The 24,530-nt window shown below is 41.5% G+C and overlaps 5 protein-coding genes across 7 annotated transcripts; 3 read left to right on the top strand and 2 right to left on the bottom strand.

The window, feature by feature from the left end:
- Window positions 1-594: 594 nt before the first annotated feature.
- LOC6583372 lies at window positions 595-2,045 on the top strand. The gene is made up of 3 exons (XM_002009006.4): window positions 595-857; window positions 912-1,373; window positions 1,425-2,045. The coding sequence occupies exons 1-3, from the start codon at window positions 684-686 to the stop codon at window positions 1,644-1,646; spliced, it is 858 nt and encodes a 285-aa protein (XP_002009042.2). The 5' UTR covers window positions 595-683; the 3' UTR covers window positions 1,647-2,045.
- Window positions 2,046-4,446: 2,401 nt separating this feature from the next.
- Window positions 4,447-6,587, bottom strand: LOC6583371 (T-box transcription factor TBX6). Its single transcript, XM_002009005.4, has 5 exons — window positions 6,283-6,587; window positions 6,049-6,208; window positions 5,633-5,900; window positions 5,426-5,563; window positions 4,447-5,363 (listed from the first exon to the last, which is right to left on the bottom strand). The coding sequence occupies exons 1-5, from the start codon at window positions 6,371-6,373 to the stop codon at window positions 4,722-4,724; spliced, it is 1,299 nt and encodes a 432-aa protein (XP_002009041.1). The 5' UTR covers window positions 6,374-6,587; the 3' UTR covers window positions 4,447-4,721.
- Window positions 6,588-9,025: 2,438 nt separating this feature from the next.
- Window positions 9,026-13,587, bottom strand: LOC6583370 (ubiquitin-protein ligase E3B). The gene is made up of 7 exons (XM_032731222.2): window positions 13,166-13,587; window positions 12,611-13,109; window positions 12,125-12,505; window positions 11,435-12,060; window positions 11,254-11,372; window positions 10,016-11,193; window positions 9,026-9,960 (listed from the first exon to the last, which is right to left on the bottom strand). Exons 1-7 carry the CDS (start codon window positions 13,324-13,326, stop codon window positions 9,676-9,678), a joined length of 3,249 nt encoding a protein of 1,082 aa, XP_032587113.2. The 5' UTR covers window positions 13,327-13,587; the 3' UTR covers window positions 9,026-9,675.
- Window positions 13,588-13,856: 269 nt separating this feature from the next.
- LOC6583369 (protein Smaug) lies at window positions 13,857-22,867 on the top strand. Of its 3 annotated transcripts, XM_002009003.4 has the most exons (5): window positions 14,988-15,422; window positions 17,104-18,696; window positions 19,176-20,164; window positions 20,225-20,843; window positions 21,889-22,867. In XM_002009003.4, exons 2-5 carry the CDS (start codon window positions 17,221-17,223, stop codon window positions 21,928-21,930), a joined length of 3,126 nt encoding a protein of 1,041 aa, XP_002009039.2. In that variant the 5' UTR covers window positions 14,988-15,422; window positions 17,104-17,220; the 3' UTR covers window positions 21,931-22,867. The 3 variants fall into 3 exon arrangements, with proteins under 3 accessions (XP_015018320.1, XP_015018319.1, XP_002009039.2); XM_015162834.3 differs by lacking the exon at window positions 14,988-15,422 and adding an exon at window positions 13,857-14,290 and having other exon boundaries at window positions 20,225-22,867; XM_015162833.3 differs by having other exon boundaries at window positions 14,982-15,422; window positions 20,225-22,867.
- A 537-nt stretch (window positions 22,868-23,404) lies between these two features.
- LOC6583368 (UPF0193 protein EVG1 homolog) lies at window positions 23,405-24,524 on the top strand. The gene is made up of 3 exons (XM_002009002.4): window positions 23,405-23,776; window positions 23,832-24,203; window positions 24,263-24,524. The coding sequence occupies exons 1-3, from the start codon at window positions 23,533-23,535 to the stop codon at window positions 24,436-24,438; spliced, it is 792 nt and encodes a 263-aa protein (XP_002009038.1). The 5' UTR covers window positions 23,405-23,532; the 3' UTR covers window positions 24,439-24,524.
- Window positions 24,525-24,530: the final 6 nt, after the last annotated feature.

The raw sequence follows: 24,530 nt of genomic DNA, 5'->3' as shown, positions 1-24,530 counted from the left end.
GTTGTTGCGCCCATTGTCCGTGCCCTTTGTCTACAAGTCTATTGAGTGCAAACTATAGATGTATTTAAGTTCCCTGCATAATTTGCATATTATTGTTTGTCCAAACACTCGCTACCTGAGAGGGGCGTACTTAAACCAACCACAAAGATATCGGCTGAAATTTATTTATCGATAATGCATTATCATAAGAGAGTCGATACGTAAATTGCAAGTGCAATGTCAAGTGATGCCAGCTAACACCAGTATCTATGTTTTCACAATAAATATATAATTATTTTTAAATCAAATATATTACAACTGCAATATCTTCAATTATAAAGCAAACATCAGAAAATTTATAAAAATTTCATATTCAAAAAATTTTTTAAAATATATTTCAAAATATTTTGTGTTGTTTTCTACAGAAAATTAGTAAAGATTTTTTTTTTTTTTTAGTTTTTAAGATTATGATTATTATGTCCGAACATAATTAATTTTGGGTTTTCGTTGAATATTTAGAATTTCTTTTTTATTGCACTGAATTCCCTTTGAATTTTCTAACTATCGAAAGCCAATCGGACCGTCATAAGCTTTGATCAATGATCATTAAACTAGCTCTTGCGCATCTTTAGTCACGCGTCCATCTCTACGCAAATTTGCGCTTTAATTAGACATTTCTTACTTTTGAAGATCAGATACAGACGATGAGTTTTAATAATAAAGATAAGCAAGTGTATTGCGAAGAAATTGACGATGACAATGATTCGTTTCACTCCTTCGCACAGAGCGATTTCGATTCAGCCATATTGGAATCTCTAACCGACGTAGAAAACTCCATAGCAGAATCACCGAAATTCGAGAAGAATGCTTATAAGAAAGTTAGTACATAAACATATATTTGGCGCATTAATATTGATTTTAATTATACATAGATAAAGCCAAGCTTCCAGGCAGCCTATTCTGCTCCCAAGTCACCTGACACCTGTAGCTTGGATGCAAATGCGTCTTTTGTAAGCCCGAACCAATATCACACCCCCGACTTGCAGCCGTCAAGGAAGAACTTGAAAAAGTCTCATTACATGGTGGAAGGCAATTCGGAAATGCCTGATATGGATCTGTTCAACATGAATGCAACCCCGTCAAACAAGAATGATCCAATGAATATCAGTATCGGCACGGAAGTATTGCAAAAGTATGCCTTTACCGAAATTTGGCTTGAAGAGCAACAAAACAATCCGGGAAAAAAACGATCGCTGCAACGGGAATTTACAGCCGCATTGGATAATTATTTCCATAAGGACAAAAAAGTCAATAAACTTGAAAGTTTGACGGACGAGGAGTTTGATCGAAAAAAGGGCCACTTGAACACACAACTTTTTATAAAGCCCAGCAAAGTATATAAACTCTATTCCTTTTCGTATAGTATCTAAGAATTATATTTTCAGTTAACTACCCCTACATCGGCTAGCTTTCAAACTGTTTCCGAAAGCACCCCGTACGTGTCGCCTTTCGAGGACATGCCTCCTATGCATGAAGATATGATATTGACCGGGCCCAATGCCTACATCACTGTGCCAGCTGGTTTTGATCTGACTAACCTGGTCGAGTACAATGATCCCAATCATTGGCATCGCCGCCCAACTACTCGAAACGATTATCACCCATAACTATAATTAAAATTGCAAGCCGGATATTGCATTTTCATAATAAGTCACATTGAAGTGTATCGACCTATTTTTCATTTATTATCTATTCTTAAGATCCTGAAAAAAGCTAAACATAAGCGTTAGTATCAAAATAATAATAAACTTTATTTCAGACGTGTAATATGAATTATCTGTTAATATTCAAAAGACTGATTGAGTTCTTTTTTAGAGTAACAATGAATATGCATCTTACTATTATATCACATAGCTGGCTTAAGAAAAATTAGCATTGAGTTAAATTCTTTTGTATTACTTATGTCCACTATTTACTAATTGATGTATTATGTTGTTTAGTTATAAATGTCATCATCCTAAATGCTTACCGAAACAATGAGTATTATTACTTTTCATGAGAATTAATTATGCTGAGATTGTTTATTTAAATATTAATATTACTTATATATTAATCTATGCCATTCTAAAATTAACTAACTCGGTCACCTGCAGAACGTTTCTTTTGTTTTTTTTTTTTTTTTGTATTAATATGAATATATGCTCTTTGTGCAGGATTAATATCACCCGCTGAATTTCATGCATTTCCGAATATAAATTGAAACATTCAATCAAATGGGAGGGCATCATGAGCATCCAGAGTGTCTTGCATTCCTTAAGTGCTTACGCATCGTGTGGCAATTGGAAGCACGAATGAGCATGTCGCATTGGGATGATTGAAGCCGGCGCCCAACTCTACTCCAAATGATTTCATTGCGATGCCGATAAAATTGTCGCCAGCGAAATGTCCACGACTTTGATTTTGACCGCCATAACATTAATTTCCAACGAAATTACACATACACAACAGAGTGAACGAGAGGGAAATAACAAACAATAAGCGCTGGAGCATATACAGCAAACACAAGGCCTGCCTGGGATAAAAAGTTTGCTTATCTACCGCTGGAGAGCCGCAGACCGAGACTGGGATCGGGACCTGCAACGGCGCTCATTTGCCTTTGACATGCGAACGTTTTTGAACCTGCGCCTAGCTAGCTCTTGTCTCAGGTTTGTGGCACTCGGATGCCGTGGCTCCCAAATGAGAATTCAATAAATTTTAGCAAATAGCCCCGAGCAAGTCAGCAACAACAACAGCAACACAATGGATATTTGGCGTCGTTAGTCTTTTTAGCGACGTTTAACATGAATATGCAGTGTGGCTAATGTGGAGCCCATAAACACTTCCAGCGGCAACATGAATGGAGCTGCAGCCCCACAGCCGCCGACAAGCAACAGATGTCCCCACCGAGAGCTGCAGAAAAAGAAACAAAACAGGTTGCGGCCTACGTGTGTGGTGTTTAGTGGTTGGAGCTGGAGCTGAAAGTTGGGGAATCAGCCGCTTAACAATTGTTTGTTAACGCGATTTGAAATGAAACGAAATGCCACCGTCGAAGATTTGCAATTTGGGCAATAGCCCTGTCTCGCTCGCTCCTCGGCTACCGGTTATCGGTTATCGATTCGGCCTGAGCTCCGTTTGGCGGGCACTCAAAGGGGCCGCCGCATTTCCGTTGGCCAGCGCAACAAGTTGCATGTGTGAGGCAACGACTCGAACAATTTTGCATGTAAATGGCAAACAACTACAACGTGAAAACATCAATTACATTTGCTCTTACCTTGCGGCCAACTGCTCGCCAGGATTACCTGCCGATCGTCGCGCTCAATCAGCGCACTGGCACTGGCGCTGGCGCCAGCATTTAAGATGCGGCTCTCTCTGATCTGCTGATAAGCTCATGTCGTCGGCGTTGTAGCTGTGCTTCTTCTTCTGCTGCGCTCGTTGTTGTTGCTATTGCTGGAGCAGTGAAGCGGGAGAGCGAATTGTGCAGCCCTCTCTGCGAACCAGCGTGAGCTTGTGAAGCTGGAACTGGTTTTCCTGGCCAGCACGCGAAAGATAGAAGACGCAATTATATGTACAAAAACAAAAAGTGAACAAAATGGAAGCACACCAAATAATTTCAAAATATATATGTATGCATATACATAAAGGGAAGAACAAGAATTAGTAACAATTCATATGCAAGGTGAATGAAGATAATGGGACACCAGATAAAAATGATTCATGTAAAATAATGCGACACAACGAAGCTTAAATACTCTAGTGGAATATTTATACCTAGTGGGCGCTGTTGATCAAATTTTATAAGGCAAGTCATCATTGCAAATACTTAGCTTAATTAAAAAATCAATCAACTAACAAAAATTATTATATTATTTTGTAATTCTTATATTACAATTGCTATTATTAATAATAGTAATTTTATGACTATTATAATTATATTATATAATCTGAATCTAATTGTGAACCAATTATGACAACTCTTCTTCACATAGTTATACTGATAAAGTGTCGTAATTTATACTATACATAGAAAATATAGCCATTGGATATGCTCTCTCTCTCTCTTGATAAATTGTAAATATTTTATAATCAATAATATCGTTGCTTTAGTTTGGCATGCGCCCTAGTTCAGCGGGTCGTAATTTGTCAACAGAATAATAGAGTAATGACATCTGTGTGAAATATACAAAAACTTAAATAAATATGCCAAAACAAAAAAAAATTTTACTAACAATAATAATAATATCATAGTTATGAATGTAATGGCACAATTATAGAAATACATACATAACCCACCCGACACCTAACTAGTAACTTCTGTTTATATAGTTTGTATATTCTCTACCCAAAGTGGTCGAGTAAAATCATTTCTCTCGTTGTTCCAACAAGATGAACAACGACTTGGCCCTTTTTAATGCTTCAATAAGAAAGGGCTTTTCTGAAATTCTTATAAAAAATCTTTATTTACTCGCATTAAAATGCCAAAGACAATAAATCCATTACGAAATCATTTAAACAATTAAAATTGCATAATAAATACTTAGGATAAATACTGATGGCAAATACCTGGAAATCTTAATTAACTGCAAAATATCACAATACAACCTACGGACTACGCAACTAAACGCTAATTAAATGTATAAGGCACTTAGGAGCGACAACTATACAGCTGAACAACTGAAATGGGAGCAGCGGCAGCAGCTCCACAGCTAAGACGAGACGCTCACTCCTAATATGTCCAAGATGCTGAAGCTGCTCCGTTTGGGCTTCGGCACCGCAGCGACAGCAACGGCGGCAGCAGCAGCAGCGGCAACGGCTACGTTGGCCATACCAGTGATTCGGCTAATCGATTCGGATTCCAGGTCGGGCTCTGGCGGGCTTGTCGTGGTGCCCACTACATCTACAAAGGTATCGGTCTCTGGCTCGGCGGCGGAATCGCAGCCAGACGAGGAGGAGGAGGCACGCGACGAATCGGGCGATGGCGGCGAATAGGCCCAACTTGGATAGCTGGCGATGTGTCTGGCATAATCAATGCACGGCAGGGGCGGCGGTGGCGCTGACAGATAGAAATTGGCCTCCAGAGTATCCAGCAGATAATGGCGCGGCATCAGCAGCCCGCTCGCTGGCTGCTGTTGCTGTGGAGGCAGCAGGGAGAGCTCTTCGGGAAGACGCAGCCGTTTGGCCGACGGCGAGGCTGTGAGCTCCATGTTGTTGACGGCTCCCGTACCCTCTGCATGTGCAGGCGCAGAGGAGGAGTCGTTAAGCTTACGCTTGCAGCGTGACTGGCCCGTCTCGCGGAAGCCCTTGGCGAAGGGATTGTTGTCGATTTTGAGCTTTGTGATGCGATCGTTCTGTGAGCGAAGAGAAGAAGATTAGTAATTGATCAATTGAATTGAGGCCCAAGACTACATACCTGATACGCTGTGACAGCTATAAACTCAGTTTCGGGGAAAACGAAGGCCTGCTGCGGGGCCCAGGGTATCTGGGTCAGATCGGCTGTGCGAATCACATGCAGTCGTGGCTGATACTTGTGCATGCTGGCCAAGACAATCTGTGTGTAGATAAGCGAATATTTGCGATAAGTGACTGAGAGGGGATTATATGCAAAGACTACACCTACATGTCCATTGTTGTCCAGCGTATTGTTGGTTAGCTTGACTTTGCTGAACAGCAAAGCCTGTGATTGCCAATGTTTGCCCGTTGCGGGACTGTCCGGGTGTAGGAACATGCGCTGTGGACTCTGGGGCTCGGCACCGCCAGCCGGCACCCATTGGGATCCGGAGAACTTGTAGCGACAGTCGCCAATGGGCACCATCTCCAGCAACACGCAATAGTTGGCCTCCTCCTCCAGCCCGCTGAGCGAGACACGCATCGATGGAAACATACGTCTGGATAAAGTGAAGCAATTACAATGGCGGTTACTAACATGGTAAATGATCTCATTCGAGGGCTTATCTTGCTGCTCTGCATGCCACAGCTGTGAGTCTGAGATAAGCGGGCGCAGAGATACGCTAAGCAAATGATAACTCAACATACCTGCCACTCTTTGTGATGATCATTTCGGTGCCAATGTGATGGAACTGCTGCCACAGTTCGTTGTTCTCGAGCTTCGCTTCCACGCCAGGCAGCGAGGGCTGCGCCACTGCGGGCGCCACGAAATGCGAACCGAAATTGGGCAAAAGGCCGCACAGTGGATCTGCAATGAACAGGGAGATGGTAACAGAGATGTTAAAGCCGTCGGCAAAGCACACTCAAACGCTGAAGACATACCTGGCAGACGTTGCATAATTTGCTGGCGATAAAGCTCGTGCGCAATCTGCTGCTGCATGCGCAGATCCGCAATGTTCGGCAGTGCCAACATATTTTTAATTGTAATCACAATATTTGACAATTAGTAATGTTTACGACTTGTTTATTGTTCACTCTCAAAGCGCGTTTCAATCTGATTTAAGTCGAAATCTCGATCAGATCTTTTTTTCTGCTCTTTGTTTGTTCGCTCACTCACGAACTGCTCGCCTTGCCGTTCAGATTGTAACTGTTGCGCTCTGAAATTCGTTCGCTCACAACTCGATTCCAACAGAATCCAGTCAGTTCACTTCTCATTCTTCGCCGTCGTATCAGGTAGCTGCACAACCTGTTTCTCCGCTCATGCCTCTTCCAGTTTGCGCTCTCTCATCTACGGAGCGCTCATTGGTCGCTGCTGCTGACGCATAGCATGCTATCTCGCTCCGGTCAATGATTGCGCCATTTTGAGCGAGTTCTTCACTGGCGGAGCTAAATGATGGGCGCCCATATTGTTGTTGATAACATTGATTGCATTTGGGGGGAATCTCTTTGAACTAAACGTTCGGATCTTAATGGTAATAAAAATGGAAATCTTTTACATTTGCCTCACTAATAATGGCCTATTAGCCTAAAATAGCTAATAGTGAAAAGCGTAATATGGATTTTCTAAATTCGAAATAGGTAAATGATTTTCTTTTTGTTTTGGTATTAAATTTACTGTACTAAAAATAGAGCCAAAAACATATTTGTAGACTGTCTACCCTTGTAAAAGTTAATATAACTCGTGCGTCAAGAATTAGATTTAATTGAGTAAAAATAGAGAAGATATACAAAAGTGTCATTCAAATGAATAGGTTTGATATTTTGGAAAGTTCATAAGTTACATTCCTGAACAAAAACTCTAATTTGTAAAACGAACGAAAAAAATGAATTATTAGCCATATTTAATGAAAAATTTACAGATCTGACTGATATTTTTTGTCATAACTAATATAACCAAATTTATATAATTTAATAAATTATAACATAATTGAATTTTTATAAGAATGTTCATCATCAGTTATAAGGCATATTTATAATTATTTCATTCAAATCGTTTTCGTCGAAGACATATGGATCTCTATCTTTCGAATTAGTTAAATGTCAATTACGTTCTTGAATAAGAAAATTGATGTCATAATAATATTTATGGAAACTTATATTTCTCATATAAGAAAAGATGTAGCAAGACTTACTATTGAAAAATTACTTAAAATTACCACGTGATATATGATATATAATATATAACTACAATAGAACGGTTTCAGTAATTAACCTCTAATATTATTTTATGTTAATTTAATTTAGAATACTCTACAATACTTAGTATAAAGTGAAATAAGTAAAATATTTATTTTGTAATTTTAACTTTTATTTATAAATATTTTCACGACAATTGCTTCCTCTCATCTAAAAGTTGTTTACTAAAGGATTTCTAGGTGTTTTTCTTATTATTAAAATCCTTGAAGTAAAATTTAAAATTTAAAGTGCTTATATCGGCTTGCACTCTTGAATCCTACATTCATGAGTTTCGACTTTGGCTTGAAATCACAATCGACTGATCATATCCCAGCTGGCTGAAGAGGATATCAGTTAGTCTGTAAGCCTTATCGAGGATCAGCATACAAGATACCGTTTGTGTCTCGCTACCGTTCGGTGCGAGCGAAAGCAAAGAGAGATGCGACTGGCGATAAGCTGCCGTAATCAAATGTTAAACGGTACTTTAGCATGGCTGCAAAGGGGCGCAACAATTTGTTGTGGAACATCAAACTGGCGCCAGGGCCGAGCGACAGCCGCCACGTCCACTTGACTGGCAGTCGCAGTCGCAGTCGCAGTCTCAGTCACCTTTTGCTGTGTGCATTGCCACTTGTCCTGGGAACAGTGGGATGACAAAAATGACGACGACGGCGTCATTGTCGGCATCATCTCACAGGCGAGTCATAAAAATGATCACACTTTGTGCAAAGGGATGCTGCTGCTGCCGCTGTTGTTGTTGTTGTTGCTGCTGCTGCTGCTGCGAACAATGGGCACAAAAGATGCGCACTTTATGGCCGAACGATGAGCGACAGCTAACAACCGACCGCCGACTGTTTCCGACTGTCTATCGGGCATTTTGGATATTATTGTTATGATTATTGTATGTTTGTGGGTCGGCTCTACAATTTATTTTTATTGTCTAGACTCTACACACAAAAAAAAAAAGAAGAGACGAGCAGACAAAAAACCGCAACGGTCAACCGGAACATCTGAGGTCCTGTACGATATAAAACTGTCTAATAATATGCATAAAATAGACTGTAAATGACTGTAAATGGAAACCGAAACTCCGTTATCCAACGAAGAAATCCGCAGTCCGAGTCATTAGCCAGCTGAATATCCGGTCATTTGACTAGCTTTGCAGAAGCCAGGCTCAGCATTTCCGCACTAAGTGCACTTCCTATCTCTAGCTCTGACTCAGGCAATTAGTGTTCCTGTACAGTAGTCACGGGCCAGACGGATTTACGTCATTAGCGCCTGTCGCGCAACAATTTCGTTCTCGGTGCTCGGTTCTCGGTTTTCATTGTCTGCTCCCGGAAAAACCCAGGGAAATTTGAGCATTCATTCACTAATTGCTGCCCCTTGGCTTTCAATTTACCATATTTTGTTTCGCAATGCGCTTAGCGCCTTAAGATAAACATCGGAGCGAAGCTTACGTTTTGCACATGAATCAGACATTTAGATTTATTGTTGCTGTTACTTTGGATTTTGGTTTTGAATGTTTTACATACATATAATTTATACAATATGCGAATTCATCACACTCAAGCCACGTATAATACGGTATAACTCTTAAATCTTATCATAATTTATATTTAGCTATATGATTTATGTATTTCATGTTATTCATTCAGTTTCGTATTCTGTTGCTTTGTGTATTTGTCGTTAGTTTACTATAATTTGTTGTTTATCACAGCTATAAGTTTAAACATATACATATACAGATATATATATTTTATAATTGAATTGCATTATTTCGTTTGACAATTTCTTTCTTTTTTTGAAAATATGTTTTATAAAATACCAACATATGCTCAAGCACATACAGAAACTCACACACATACATATACATTTACACAATTGCAAGAAACTTACAAGTATAAAAATTCAACATGAAAAATGTTGATCAAATATAAAAAGTAGTGCCTTTTGATTATAATAAATATTTAACAACATTTCAGCAAGAATCTCGGACCGCGAACAATGAGAATAGAATAGATAATAATAGATATAACACCAATGACTCCAAACTGAAGTCTCCAATACATAACTGATATGTAGCTCCACCTCCAGAGGGCAGCTTTAGGACAGCTCGAAGCCCGTGTTGCTGCTGACGGCATAGCGCAGTTTGTCTCGTAGCGTTGACTTCTTCTGATAGTTGGGCAGCTTCAGCAGATTGAAGCACGTGGATGAGGTGGGCAGCCTATTGAGCGGATCCTTCTTACGTATCGTGAAGAAGCCGCGTATAACGCTTCCAATGGTGTCTCCCGTATCCTCATCATCGCCCACCTCAACGCAACGTATGGAAAAAGGCGGCTCAAGGTGTGCAAAGCCCAACAGTGGAGGTTTGGAGCAACTCGTAACGAACTGTAAATGTGTTTGTTTATACAGAATTTCTAAAAACATATATGCTTCAGTGTACCTTAAGGAATAGTTTGCGCTCCTCCTCCGTGAAATCTTTGGCCAATATATCCCACAGCCAGCCGACAACGCGATGGGAGTCATGAAAACCTCCATAATACTGTGTATGCTTACGCAAATCTCTCAAATCCAATGGCACTGTATCGCCCGAAATAAGACGCTGCAGTTCCGGTGGAGAAAAGAGCGACAACCACTCGGGATTGACAATGCTGCGAAAGCCACGATTGAATGCTTGTGTTTGTTCTCGAATTTGGGTGTTCATATGGAAATAGGCCATGTAGTGAATGTAGACCAGCTTGTTGTGATCATTGACAACACGTGCCTTGCCCCCTGGATGCAGTTCGTGTGTGACTATCTTCCCCATGACATCCTGATCTACAGAGAAAGTCAAGTTTAGGTCGGCCACATCCTGCTTGTAGTGCTTGATAAAGGTAAGGCTGCGATAGAGTTCGTTGTCGAGCGAGGGCAGCTCGTCCATGCAAGAGTAGAGGGCTTGCTGGGTCTGGCCCAGCAGCTGGGAGAGAAAGAACGAAGCGAACGGCACATCCACGACGATGCCCTCGTAAACCGCCTTGCCAAGCATTCGGCCCACAAATTCGAACAGCTGCAAATGATTGTCTTGCACATAGGAAATGGGCGATGGATATAGCCGCTGATCCGAAGTGGTTTTGAATAGATTCAATGAGGGATCAAACACTTTCTTTATGGTTTCCTCCAGGAATTCCTTGAAAACGCCATCCTGATCAATGCCCGCCTCGTGCAGGCCCTGCTGATTAATAAAGCGTACTCGAATCACTCCTTTCAGCGCATGTGTCGGTTGAGCGGCCAGCTGGCGATAGCCATCCTCAACAATCCGCTCCCGATGTATGACAATCAGCGCTGATCGTGGCGAGGCACACGCACTCTCTGTCAGTCCCATCACAGCTTTCTCGTTCTGCACGAACTTTCTGAACAGCTTGACGCGATCTTCGTGCGGTATGATGTGGGGCATTTTGGCCAGCAAAAGCATTGCGTTACGCTTGGCCTTCTCCAGATCATTGATGAAAGTCGATGGCTTGATCTCCGGTATGAGCCAGTGATTGGCGGGGGTGAAGGGCCGTCGACAGTCACGACGGTATAGACAGAGCAACAGCGTGTGAAGCGAAACAAATACGGGATTACTTACAACGTTTCTGGCGCCTTTTAAAAAGAAATCGAGTTAATTGAGTAACATTTTAAGAGAAGTTCCTCTAGCCATACCCATAATATTATCATTGATCAGCTTGTATAGTATATTATTTAGAAAATATGTAAGCATAACGTAGTCATTAAGCCGAAAGGGATTCTGCTCGGTGTACATTTCATACTCGTCCAGAATGCTGTTAGGTAATGAATGTTAAATTAGCCAAAATTATGATTTAGAATCATTACTAAAACTCACGTCACATAGTGCGTCATGCAGTCACAGAAGAGCATCAGCATGGCTATCTGTGGCTTTTGTGTCGATGTCTCGCATCGCAAAAGGTCCAGATATTCCTTCATGCCGCAGTTGGGCCCCAGCGAGGTTAGCAGCAACCAAATGTCGTACAAAACGTTGTCATTGTAGCAAATGCCCGTCAGTATGTCCAGCTTCATCTGCGAGAGTGTGCTTAATGCTGCATAATACATGGCACAAATACGTGACACCTGAACGACATCGCTATTGTCCAGTTTGCGCCATTGTACCTTCGGCTGCTTGCCAGCGGCTGTGGCCAATAAACCACTGCCACGTGTGGAGCTGCGTTCGAGCGCACGACGCAGCAAATTGCTCGTTGATGGCTGCTGCGGTGAGTGAAACTCGATTCGTTCGTAGTTTTCGTTGATTCCCTTCAGCAAGTCACCCAGCAACAACTTAATGCACCGATGATCCCACAGCATGTGGAACTGTTTCTTAATGAGTGCCACATTCTGATTTTGTGCCGGCTCCGCACAGGGTGTGTGCCAGCCTAGCAGTTCATGCCACTGAGTAAACACGCCCTTCGTGGTCACTGTATTGGGTATTAGTTCCAGCAGCGATGTAGCGGTGTCCTACAACAATGACAGAAATATATTAACAAATCAAATATACCAAATCGAAGCTATGTCTACTCACAGTCAGCAACGGATAGGCCAATTTCTTGGCCTCTGCCAAATTTTCTATATTGAACATATTTACAATGTTGCCCAAATAAGCCAGCGTTTTGGTGCCCGACATGCTCGAAGCGAGCTCCTCGAACCACTGCAAATCCTCCGATATGCCAACAGCACGTTTTAGCAACGCTAATGAGCTGAACTGCTCAATGCATTGCGGAACGCTCTGATGCAAGTGATAAATTAGCGCCGGCACTGAGAGTATTTCGCTTAGAAATTGTGAAAGCAAATTGCGACTGAAGTCGCCATCGATCAACGGTCGCAGACAGAGCGTGATTATAGCTACAAGCGTCACTGGTTTGACAGACAATTCTTCGCGTGCAGTTCCTTTAAGCAGTATAACCTGTAAATACGGGAATAGCAATGAATCATTATAGTTATAATTGACCCACAACAAACTAAGGCTTTATCGAAGCTATATCTGGGTTTAAATCTCTGATAGGCTTACGCGCATAGTTTTGTAGAATCCGTGATGCACCAAGTGTCCCTGGATGTTGCAACAGATCTTCTGCATGGCTGGCTGCAGTCGTTCAAATTGGGCATTACGCAATATAGCCCAAGACTTGGTCGCAGTGAACACAATAAGAGTGTGTAAGAACAGAGCAAGCGATATGCTATCAGCATGATTCTCTGGCTTCAGCTCTGGCAGCAACTGCATGCAATTGCCCAATAGCTGTTTTATGTGTCCTATCCAAGGCAAACTGCGATCCTTGTGCAAACACAATGCGGCATAGGATATCTTTGGATTGTCAGCTTCCATTGCGCGGATCATATAGCGGCAAATGCGTTCTAGGCGATCTCGCATACGGCCATCGTTTTTATCCAATTTGATTTGTGTTAGATAGCGACGCAGCACAGGATATACATTCAGAGCGGGCTGCAGCTCTGTATCCTTCTCCTCTTGTTCGCCCCCATGACCGCCCATAAAGACGGTGTCGAAGTCGTTGCTGTGATTTTAAGAATGTGCTTAAATTAAAAATATATTTATAGGGATTTTTCTTACATTATGCATTTCTGATATTTGCTGCGGGCAACAAATCCCTTAAGAGTAGCTTGCAACAAAATTGCAGCCTCTTCCCGCCGCTTCTCAAGGGCGCGCTCCTCCCGCGCAGCTTTTGTGTGTTCCAAAAAGTTGTTTTTATATGACTCCGTTTGTGCAAACATTTTGTATACAAATGTGTTATGTGGTTTTTGTTGCTTTGCTCTAGATAGGAGTAGCGAGATTGTTGTTTTCCTTATTGTAATGTTATTTCGATGGGTTATATTGCGCAGCAATTGAACAATTTACAGCTTATGCTCTTTATTTTAATGTGCATTGCATTTTCAGCTTGCAGTAGCACTCAATTTTCCAATAACTATTTTTCATTTTCCTTCGCCACTGTAAATTTTATGTGAACAAGTTGAGCTGAAGAAATATTCTAACAGGGTGGCAGCATTATTATGAAGAAATAGCGATGAATTAATCATCGATAGCATGGTGCAATTGGTTTATTAATTAACAACATTTTTCAATTGCAGTCACTTAAGAATGCCATAATTACATATTTTTTCATTAATTATTACATTATTAATAATTATAATATAGTTTACGAAATATGATGTGATGGGAGAAATACCAGATATCGAATTAGTAATCAGTCTGCGAGACAGTTCGTGTGAGCCAGTTCGCTCCGAACTGTCTTAACTTTATTTGTCATCTCCATCTCCAGCAGCACTTTCTACGAGCGAGAACGTCGTCGCGTTTGCGGGAATTAATAATTAATTAACTGTAAAAATATAGTATAAATTTGCACAAAAATAATGCCTACAACTACGAGCGGATACAGTTGTGTACAGTTTTATTTCATTTCATCCCAAAATGTGTTGCGTGCACGCGCAAATATGTCGTGGTGATGCCAGAGTCAGCTAAAAAAGGCGATGTAGTATGATTTTGCAAGACGTTGAAAAACAGAGAATAACAAAGCCAAGTCAAGGTGAAAATTATACAAAAATTAATGGATGCGTGATCCGATAGCATATGCATATCAAATTAACGAAATATGCTCGTATTTCGTATATCGGAACGATCAAAACTGTGTGAAAATAATTTCAAGGTTTGCAGCGCTAACAAGCGAATAGAAAGCAAAAGGTAATTGAAAAATAGAACGATTTTGGCACAAGCGCAGAGCGCAGTGTATAGTCTATGGCTATGTTATTGTGTTGTTGTTAACGTTTTGTCTATGATTGGGTGGGTGGGGCGTGATTTTGGGGGCAGCTGGTTGTCGCAGCAGCAAAACAAAACAGCGAGCGTGTTTGTCGCTGATGTGTGGACGGGCGGACGGATGGACGACAGAAGCACTTGCCCAAAACGGAACGGAAAGTGAGTGCAATTGAAAAGTAGCGACATGAAAACAATTGTGCTGCGCTCTGACTACCGAAAGCAAGCACAACAACAACAGAGGCAGAAACAGAAGAAGAAGCAAAGGCAATGCGAAGAAGAAGGAAAAGAAGAGTGCAAATGTCTGCCTGCCTTTGCTGTTGCTGCTCTGTAATCTCATGTAATTTGCCGCAATTTTTACTTGTGTATTCTGGCTGTTTCCGTATTGCATATGGTTGTGTGTGTGAGCGCGCTTTGCTTTGGGGTCGGTAGGTCGTTTTGTAGCGCGCGACATATTGTCGCTTGCATTCCGCTACATTCGCAGGCATACAAACACACACACTAGCACATTCAGCTGTGTGAGCATGTATGTGTGCAGATGTATGTGTACATGTTTACAATATATTGCGATGTTCTCCCCCGCTGTCGGCGTAGAGCGGCAGCAGAGACAGCAGAAGCAGCAGCATTGCATGTTCCTTCGGCTGTCAGAAAAAGGCGCGCACGTTCGGCACGTTTGCGCTGCTGAGGCTGAGACTTAGTTTTACAGGCTCCACCATTTTTAAAAACGCCAGCTACATTAGCTGACGCCACCGACGCCAGCTTCAGCGCCAGCGCCAGCGCCAATCAACGTCATTCTCTCGGCTGCTGCTGATGCTCTGGTTTTGCCTCTAGGGTTGTCCGCAGCCATTGCCATCCTCAGTGCTGCTCCCCATAGCGTGCCCGCTGCATCAATTATAGGCTGTGCCGCCTGCCTGGCTTCGTTTCGTTAAATCCGCATTTCTGTTTGTGTTTATTCGAGTGCAGATAATCAAATTTATATTGTGCATGTAAAACACAAATACGCGAAAAGAAAATGCTAAGCGAATGCGATCGCTGCTGGCTACATATGAAACACCGCACAATTGTGAGTACCACAGTATTGTTGATTCATGTGCCTGTGTGTGTATTTTATTTCTGTAAATATGTATCGTTTATTGAACTTTGACTAATTGTGGGTGCCTGTGTAATATTAGCAGCAACTGTGATACTGACACATAACCTCAATCTTTGAAACTGTTCCTTAGCAAGGCATGCCTAGTTACCGTTACATGACAGCGCGGCTGTAACAATATATATATGTATGTATGTATATTTAATGGGTTTGATTTTAGCTTTAATATCGTACACAAGTAATTGTGTGTTGCAATTAAACAAAAATGTGAAATCCCACCTTAAATAAAAAAATATATATAATATAAATGTAAAAAAACCCAGTAAATTCCACTTGACCGCTCTTTAATACTGTAATTGGGCCCGTTATGTTTTAATGCTTGCTCATGTGCACACATACATACATAGAGAGCATATTCATACATGTAGGTATGTACATTGACACAGCTGCATTGCCGAGAGAGCTTTAAAATTGTAACAGTAGACAACAACAACAACAACAGCAATGAAAAGAAAAAATCGAAGAAAGTCGCTAGCGAAACAACTACAACATCTACTGTAACAAGCTTTATTATACCCGTTCGAAATGAGCACAGCGTATAAAAGAAGAAAATACAAATGAAATAAAATAAAGCGCAACAAAATTAAATGAAAAGTGTAAATCACAAAAGCCCTGCCCTAACCACACTTATTCTAAATCTTTCCGTTGCCGCGCGCCTCCCGCGCGCCCTTATATTAAAGCTAGACACGCTTTAACCTAATAGATAAATAATGATTTTGAAAAATTTGATGTCTAGTATTATTATTGATTTATCGCCGCTGCGAACGCCACCATAGCCTCCGCGAAGCTCAAAGCTAAGGTGCTATGTACCAAACTCGTTATTTATTTATTTATTTTTCTGATAAGAGCCACCCCGAAGGTGCCGCCCGACGTCCAATTGTCGGACAGACGGGCGGACAGAGGGTCGTTCGGAACGGGCTACAATGAATGCTAATTTTTTTCTTTTTCACATTTAATCATAATTTTTATTTTCGCCGTCGTGTATTTGTCAGGTTGCAATTTCTTGTTATTGTCGCCGCATTTGTAAATTTAATAAATTAGCAAAAAATTGATTTGATTAACTTTGAATGTTGTCGGCGGCGTCGGCGTCGGCGTCGGCATAGTCGCTTGACATCTATTATCGCCCGAAATGGGAGCAGAAACAGCAATAGCACTTGCTAAAGAGGGGTAAAAATTGCTTCCATTTGTGACATGATTTGTGGATCACGTGGCTCCAAATCACATTAATGCCCTCTTTTATTATTTTTGTACAACATTTTATCGAACCTTAAAAAAATAGATTCAATTATTTATGCTTATATATTTTATAATTTCATAACAAAATAAAAAATATAAAAATGTTAATATTTTTAATCATATATTATATTATTTAAATATATTATATGTGATATATGTATATATATTAAAACATTTTTGAGTTTAGATATAAAAATTAAATATATTTGAAATATAATTATATACATTTATCTAATAAATAACAATGAACTAATAGAATTGTCTTTATATTTTTTATTATTTATTTTTGTATAAGTACAATACTAAATAAATTCATTTACTTTCACTTACCTATTACGTTTATGTTTTCCCATTACAGTACTGGCAACTGAACGAAATAAGCTACACACTTTAAACTAAAACTGATTGTAATATTAACTAAAAGATCAATACGATAAGATTTATTGAGTAATTAAAGAAGTGCATATACAACGATATGAAGTACACAGCAGGAACAGACAACGCGCTGCCCACTGGCAGCAGCAGCAACAGCAACAGCAGCACCGACCCTCAAAATGCCTTAAATGAATTGCAATCAGGTGTCACAGCCACACAACAACAACTGCAGGAGCAACAACTCGCAGCAACGACAAGTTGCGGCCTAAGCACGGCCGCCGCTTCAAATTCCAATTTAAATCCAAGCCCAAATCCTAGCAACAGCAACCAAATTGATACCAATGCTGCTAACAACAGCGATACAACACCAGCAACTGCAACATCGACAGCGACAACAGCAACTGCAACGGTAACGGCAAGCAATGCTTTATTCTGTGAGCAGGTGACGACAGTGACGAATCTGTTCGAGAAGTGGAACGATTGTGAGCGCACAGTGGTCATGTATGCACTGCTGAAGCGACTGCGCTATCCCAGCCTCAAGTTTCTACAGTATTCCATAGACAACAATCTTACACAGAATCTGGGCACCTGCCAGTCGACTCTGAACAGCGTCGTCATTGACATCAATGCGAATAATCCAGCCTACTTGCAGAATCTGTTGAGTGCGTACAAAGCGTGTCAGCCCAATGATTTAGCTGAGGGCATGTCGTCCTCCTCGTCGGACAAGGACTCGATGCACTGCTATGGCAGCGACTTTCAGATTACCAGCAGCACAAATGCCGCCCAGCTGAGCGGAGATGAGCGTAAATTGTGCGCACGCAAGGAGGATATCCTGCACGAGGTGCTCAACATGCTGCCACTGCTAAAACCGGGCAACGAGGAGGCCAAACAGACCTACATGATGCTGATACCGCTCGCTGTGAAGGACACCGCTCAGCAGCTGGTGCCCACGGAGCTGGTGCAGCAGATCTTCTCCTATATGCTTATACATCCCGCCGTAGGCAGCGATGATCGACGCTCGCTGAATGTGTGGCTTCGTCACCTCGAAGACTACATACAAGCGAACAAGCGCAGCAGTTTCTTTGTGCAGCCAGATCCGCTGCAGCTACAACTGCAGATGGCCACGGGTGCCATTTCGGACAGCTCCTCGTCGTCCTCCTCATCGCTGGGCAATTTGACGCGCAACGTTGACTGGCAAACGATTGCGCCGCCCAGCAGACACCACAGCAAACAGCTGCCCAGACAACCTGGTGAATGGCGAGGCAGTGTGAGCGGCTCCTGCGGCTCGATCAATCCACTCTGTGATAATTTAAATGGTATTACACTGAACGAATTAGCATCTAGTCAGAATAGCTTAGGGCTCTCCCTGGGCAGCAACTCGTCCCTGGTCAATGGCGTCGTTGCTGGCGCCGCGGCGGGCTCCATCATTGGCCTTGGCGGCAACGAAGATCATGACACCTCCTTCAGCAAGAATGGCACCGAAATCCTTGACTTTGAGCCACTGCACAGTGATGGCGTTGGCAACGGAACTGCCGAGACAAGCGGCATATGCAGCGCTAACCTCAGCCAACAACAGGTAGGTGAACAGCTCATTGCAAAATTTTAATATATAAAACTAATAAGAAATAAAGAATAAAGTAAAAAACATTAGCCATATCCACCACAATCCCACCGCCTTGCCATTTAACACTTCAAACTTTCCTGAATTCAGACCTAAAACAACACAATTAATACACTTACCTATTCGCACGCTTCTTCCCAGATATCTTCGCACACTTTCATAACTAGTATTATACACATTTACTCAAATCATTAACCCACTCCAGTCTGCACCTTACACCTAATGTAACAAATCACACGAGCCACAATTCAAAGTCAATGTTCACAATAACTGTGTTTAAAGGTCGAAAATAATGAACACACTTCCTAACAATGGCTAACAAAATGTAATTAGAATTAAAGTAAAATATATCTAACAGAGCATTTGTTCTGTTATCATTTGATATCTATCAAGTCGAAAGCTAATATAATATGTGTGTGCATCTTTATTTGCAGACTCCTACGCAAGCTGCTGCGATTCTTCCTCAGCTGTTGCAGCCGCCACCGCCGCCTCCCCCGCACCAGCTGGCATACTCCTCCATACTAATGGGGTATGTGGGCGATCAGTTTGGTGACGTGAATCGCTGGAGCCTGGACAGCAAGATTGCCGCGCTGAAGACACGGCGCTCTAACAGCCTGACCACTCAAACGATCTCCAGCTGCTCGTCAAACTCATCGAACTCGTCTGTGATTACGGTTAACGACAACTGCTCCAACTCGACGGAGAATTTGGCTCAGTTTGCGAACAAACCGCGCAGCTTCTCGCTGTCCATTGAGCATCATCGTGCTAACAGTACACTGCCGAACAGCACCTCGGACACCCGCCTCGATGACTTCAAGCCCAGCTACATTAAGTTCCAGACTCGCAATGTGGGAATGTCTGGAATCGGCCTGTGGCTGAAGTCGCTCCGTTTGCACAAGTACATTGAGCTGTTCAAGAATATGACCTACGAGGAGATGCTGCAAATCAGCGAGGAGTTCCTGCAGAGTGTGGGCGTGACAAAGGGCGCGTCTCACAAGCTGGCGCTGTGCATTGAGAAGCTGAAGGAGCGCTCGCACATTCTCAGCAGGGTGGAGCAGGAGCTGCACACGGGACAGATGAAGATAAGCACCGCTATCGAGGAACTCACCAACATTGTGCTGACGCCCATGAAGCCACTGGAATCGAATTCAGGCGAGGACAACATTGGGTTGCGTTTCCTTAAGGTGATCGACTTGGTTAGCAATGCATTGCAACAGGATCCTTACTGCGTGCCGGATGAGGAAACACTGGGTGTATTCATGTGGATACTGGACCGTTCCATACACAACGAGGCATTTGTGAATCATGCCAATCAATTGAAGGAGCTCAAGTTTAAGTTGTCCAAGATCAAGATGTCCATGGTGCCCAAGCTTCATCATGTGAAGACAACGAGTGCCACAACCAGCAATATGAATAAGCCCAGGTAAATCGCATACTCTATCCCGTAATATCTATCTAATATAATAATATCTTGCTTGTTTAGGTGGAACGGCAAGGCTCGCAAATGTGATCCCAAAAATGGCAGTAACGATCGCATCAATCATCGCAAGAACTCAAATGATATGCTGAACTTTTCGCTGAACTGTTTGCAGCATCCCATTCAGCATCATCAGCAGCAGCAACAACAGCAACAGCAGCAGCAGCAACAACAGCAGCAATTTGACTATAATGGAGGGTATCAGACACAGCAGTACAAGAGCTCCTCGTATCCCAACTTTATGAATAATCCCCAGCAACAACAGCAACAGCAGCAGCAGCAACAACCGCCGAAGCATCATTCACAGCATGCACAGCAAATGCAGCAAATGTTGCAGCAGCATGCCCAGCACTTTCCAGCCTTGCCGCAGCAGACGCCGCCGCCTCATCACAGACGCTCGCTGAATAATCTAATAGTCGTCGCAGGCGGGCCGCAGCAGCCTCAGCAAATGATCTTTAAGCCTGGCCAGGGGATTCTTACCAACAGCAACAACAACAATGACAATCTGCAGCAACAGCAGCAGCAGCAGCAGCGCAAGCCCAGCTTGAATGGCCTCACCACTGGACCCAATTTAATTTCAACTGTGGAGCAGCAGCCAAAGAAAACGATGGCCGCTGTGGTAATGGTTAGTAATGTGAATCAAACTGAATCCAACCAGCAACAGCAGCAGCAGCAGCAGCCACCGCAAATATTAATCAGCAGCAACAATAATAGTAGCAATAACAATAACAGCAGCAACAACCATAATAACAACAACAATAATTTATTGAACAACAATTCGATTAATCATCAGCAATTGCAATTGCTGGCGGCTGCTGCTGCCGCCGCTGCCGTAGGTAATGGCGGCTGTTTGTGTCCCGGTGATGGTTGTGGTGATGACGTCGTTGCCTGTAGCGCAATATGCAACAACAATAATAATAACAATAACAATAATAATTTTAATAATAACAACAACAATAGAGATCACTGCCTGTCTCAGCCGCAGCTTATTAACTTAAGCATGGCCTCGCTTAAGGAAGGCTTTAATATGCCGCCGCATGATTACAAATTGAACGACTTTAAGAGCTTGGAGCAGCTGGAGACGCTCTGCCGCCAAATGACTGAGCAGGCAATGAATTAGTCTGTTGGCAATTAATATCTTATAATGTTTTTCAAACTCAATGTTAAATTGTTGTGTCTGTCTGTTTGTTTGTGTGTACGTGTGTGTGCGAGTGTGTGTATATTGTAGCCCAAAAGGTTTGACCGTGTTTTGTAATCGTTTTTAGTTCTGTAAGATATTGAAAAGTTTGTTTAAATATTAAGTTTACCTTCTGTATCTAATGTTAGGGTATATGTGCGTGAGTGTATGTGTTTGAATTTGTTTGTTAAATGAAGCGACCGCTGTGTAAGTCTGGAGCTACTGCAACCAAAGTAAAACGGCTGGCCGTTCTAAACTGACAGGGTCTAGCTGACAGATAAGTCCTTTCCCCAAAAGCCATTGGCGCAGCTAGAGCACAGCTTCAGAAACGACTCAGAGGCGCAGTTGTAAACGCTGCCAATGTTATTAATATTTAAGTTGAATATGTCGAAATGTAGTTCCACCTAATCGCAAACTGTATGCAAGACAACAGCAACAACCAAGAACAAACCAGCATCCAAAACCAACAACAACAACCACTTTCTCTCTGTAGGAAAATTTGGCCAAATTTGATCAACATTTTACGCTATTTTGACGGCTGCCCCGCTAAGACAGACGTCGACGACGAAATTGCATACAATATATATGCGTAAATATAATTATTAATATATATGTGCATGCATATGTTAATAAATTATATTATGAACTCTGCATCGTGACCATGAGACTGACTAAGATTATTATATTCGCAACTATGTAAGAACTAGAAAAGCTGGAATAATGAAACACGTTTGAAGCTACACACGAGACACACAACATACGCGAATCAAAAACGTTGCTTGCTGAAAGTCACATAATGAACTATATATATATATAAATATATAAATATATACAAACAAAATATATAAACAAATATATACACATATTTATTTTAAATTTAAAGGAACATAATTGCTGAAAACAAAACTGTAAACTGTAATTGTAAACACTTAAAGAAATTTTCTTATGTTCGAGTTGTAATGAAAAGCAGAAGTGGTTTAGGAGCATATTAATTAAGCTAATGCAACACATACTGTATTTTGTATAAGTAGTAAGAATATAAGCCAAAAACACACACACATGTTGTTAGACATTGTATTGCATATATGATTGTATGCATATATACAAATATTAAATATGTTTTGTTTTGCTTTTAGGCTTATTGAATTGTTCAATTGTAAACATTGTGCTGTATATTATGATAATGATGGCAATCGATTATGTTATGTTATTTTAAATTGTTTTGAGAATTGCTTTATATGTTGATATATGTATATATGCATATTTGTCAAATGTCGATCGAGAATGCTTTGTAACTAAGCTTAAGCTAAGTCTAAAAAAACGAGAATGGACCGCTGTAGGCCATGGAAAATTGTAAGAATATTAAAACAAATTGTTAGCTTAAATTTAAAATGGTGTGTAAAAACTGAACGAAATGCATGAGAATTGCAGGATTGTATATACATATATGGCTGATGCTTGATAAACATATACAAATTGATTTTTATTTCAATTATAAAATACAACAACCACACAAATACACCCACCCACACACATACAAAAACACATTAACCAAAAAAAAAAAAAAAGAAAAAAGAAACTGTTCTGTTGAAGCTTGAAAAAATTATATATAAACAAAATTGATAGCCATAGCAAAGTTCAAAATACGAAAAAACGGTTTAATAAGTAAAAGTTCAACTATTAAAAATATAGTGCATAAAGTCAAGTTAATAAATATTAAATAAATCGAGTCAAAGAAGATGAGAGGTCAAGGCGCAGGCATAGAACGAATTATCAAATGTGAACATTCAGAGTGTACCTATTACCAATACACATATACAAACAAGCATATATATAAATTAATATATATATATTTATTTATTTTAAATAAATTATTTCAAAAACTAACTGCTTATTTTGACTGAGTGTGTGCGTGTGTGTGTGTGTGTGTGTGTGTGTGTGTGTGTGATACCCCCACTTGGTTGCCTAACAACAAAGGTTGCCATGCGTGTTCCAGTTGTTTGAAGTTAACGTGCGAGGCCTTTCCACTGACATATCGGGCACACACAACTGTTGAAAAGCAATCCAAACATATATATATCCATATTATAGATAAAAACTAAAATTTATAGAGAGCAAAATTTGAACTATTAACAATATGCACAGGCATCGCTATAATAACGTACAGCTCGATGGGCTGACCGCAGGCTTGCTCAGGCACCAACAGCAGCATCAGCCACAGCCGGAGATGCCGTTGCCCAAGGGAGGACATATAACTGACAAAGACAAGGACAATGAGCAGTTGCCCATGTGGCCAAGTGAACGCATTGCCCCTGGCGGCAGCGGTGCCTTCCATGTTCCCAAAGTGGAGTACAGCAAGGAAACTGCTGATTTACTTAAGCGTAAGTATAATTAGAGTTCTGGGATGCCATTTAGCTTGCCCCGCTTGCGTTGCAGTGCTCATGAAGGAGTCGAAGATGTCCATGATTATGCGTAAACAGATCGATCAAAGCTTGCGCAGTGGTGAGCCACTGCCCTTGCCTAAGCCGCCTCGTCCCAATACCAGCAACGATATCGACAAGGAGACCCAGGCCATACTGGAGCGTGCTCGCAATGCCAAGCGCAAGAATCTGCGCCAGATTGAGAGTAGTGGCGCCTATGAGAGGTCCTACTTTCGCCCCAAAGTGGACAATCGCATGGTCAGCGACAAGGCCAAGTCGAGGCTGCAATTCACCATGGCTGGCATTGAGCTGCCGGATCCGGCCATCAAGCCGCTTCGACGTACCCGTGAGGATCGTTTGGTTACCGAGAATGATCTAATCAATGAATGTGAGTCCAGCTCAGTTTTTGTTCATTTAAACCTCTCTCTATATATAATGTCATCTCAGTGCTGGATCAAATCAATGAGCGTGCCGAATGGCTGGCCGAAATGGAGGCTCTGGGACAGGGTAAAAAATATCGTCCGGAGATACATGATCAAATCTCCGAGCGCTTACATCGCATCCGTAGCCTGGAGACCAAGATAAAAATGAAGGCAGATGGAGGCTATCGCTTTGTCGACTAGAATGAAGTCGAAAAGCAAAATATGTTAAATGTTTAACGTGTAGAAATAGTTTTACAAGTAAATTGAGCGAACCGTTGAGCAAATCATTATTT

This window comes from Drosophila mojavensis, unplaced genomic scaffold (genome assembly GCF_018153725.1).
Source record: "Drosophila mojavensis isolate 15081-1352.22 unplaced genomic scaffold, ASM1815372v1 contig_74, whole genome shotgun sequence".
In the NCBI taxonomy this organism is placed as follows: domain Eukaryota; kingdom Metazoa; phylum Arthropoda; class Insecta; order Diptera; family Drosophilidae; genus Drosophila; species Drosophila mojavensis.
Note: the sequence above shows the minus strand (reverse complement) of the source record. Positions and strands in the feature narration are given on the sequence as shown.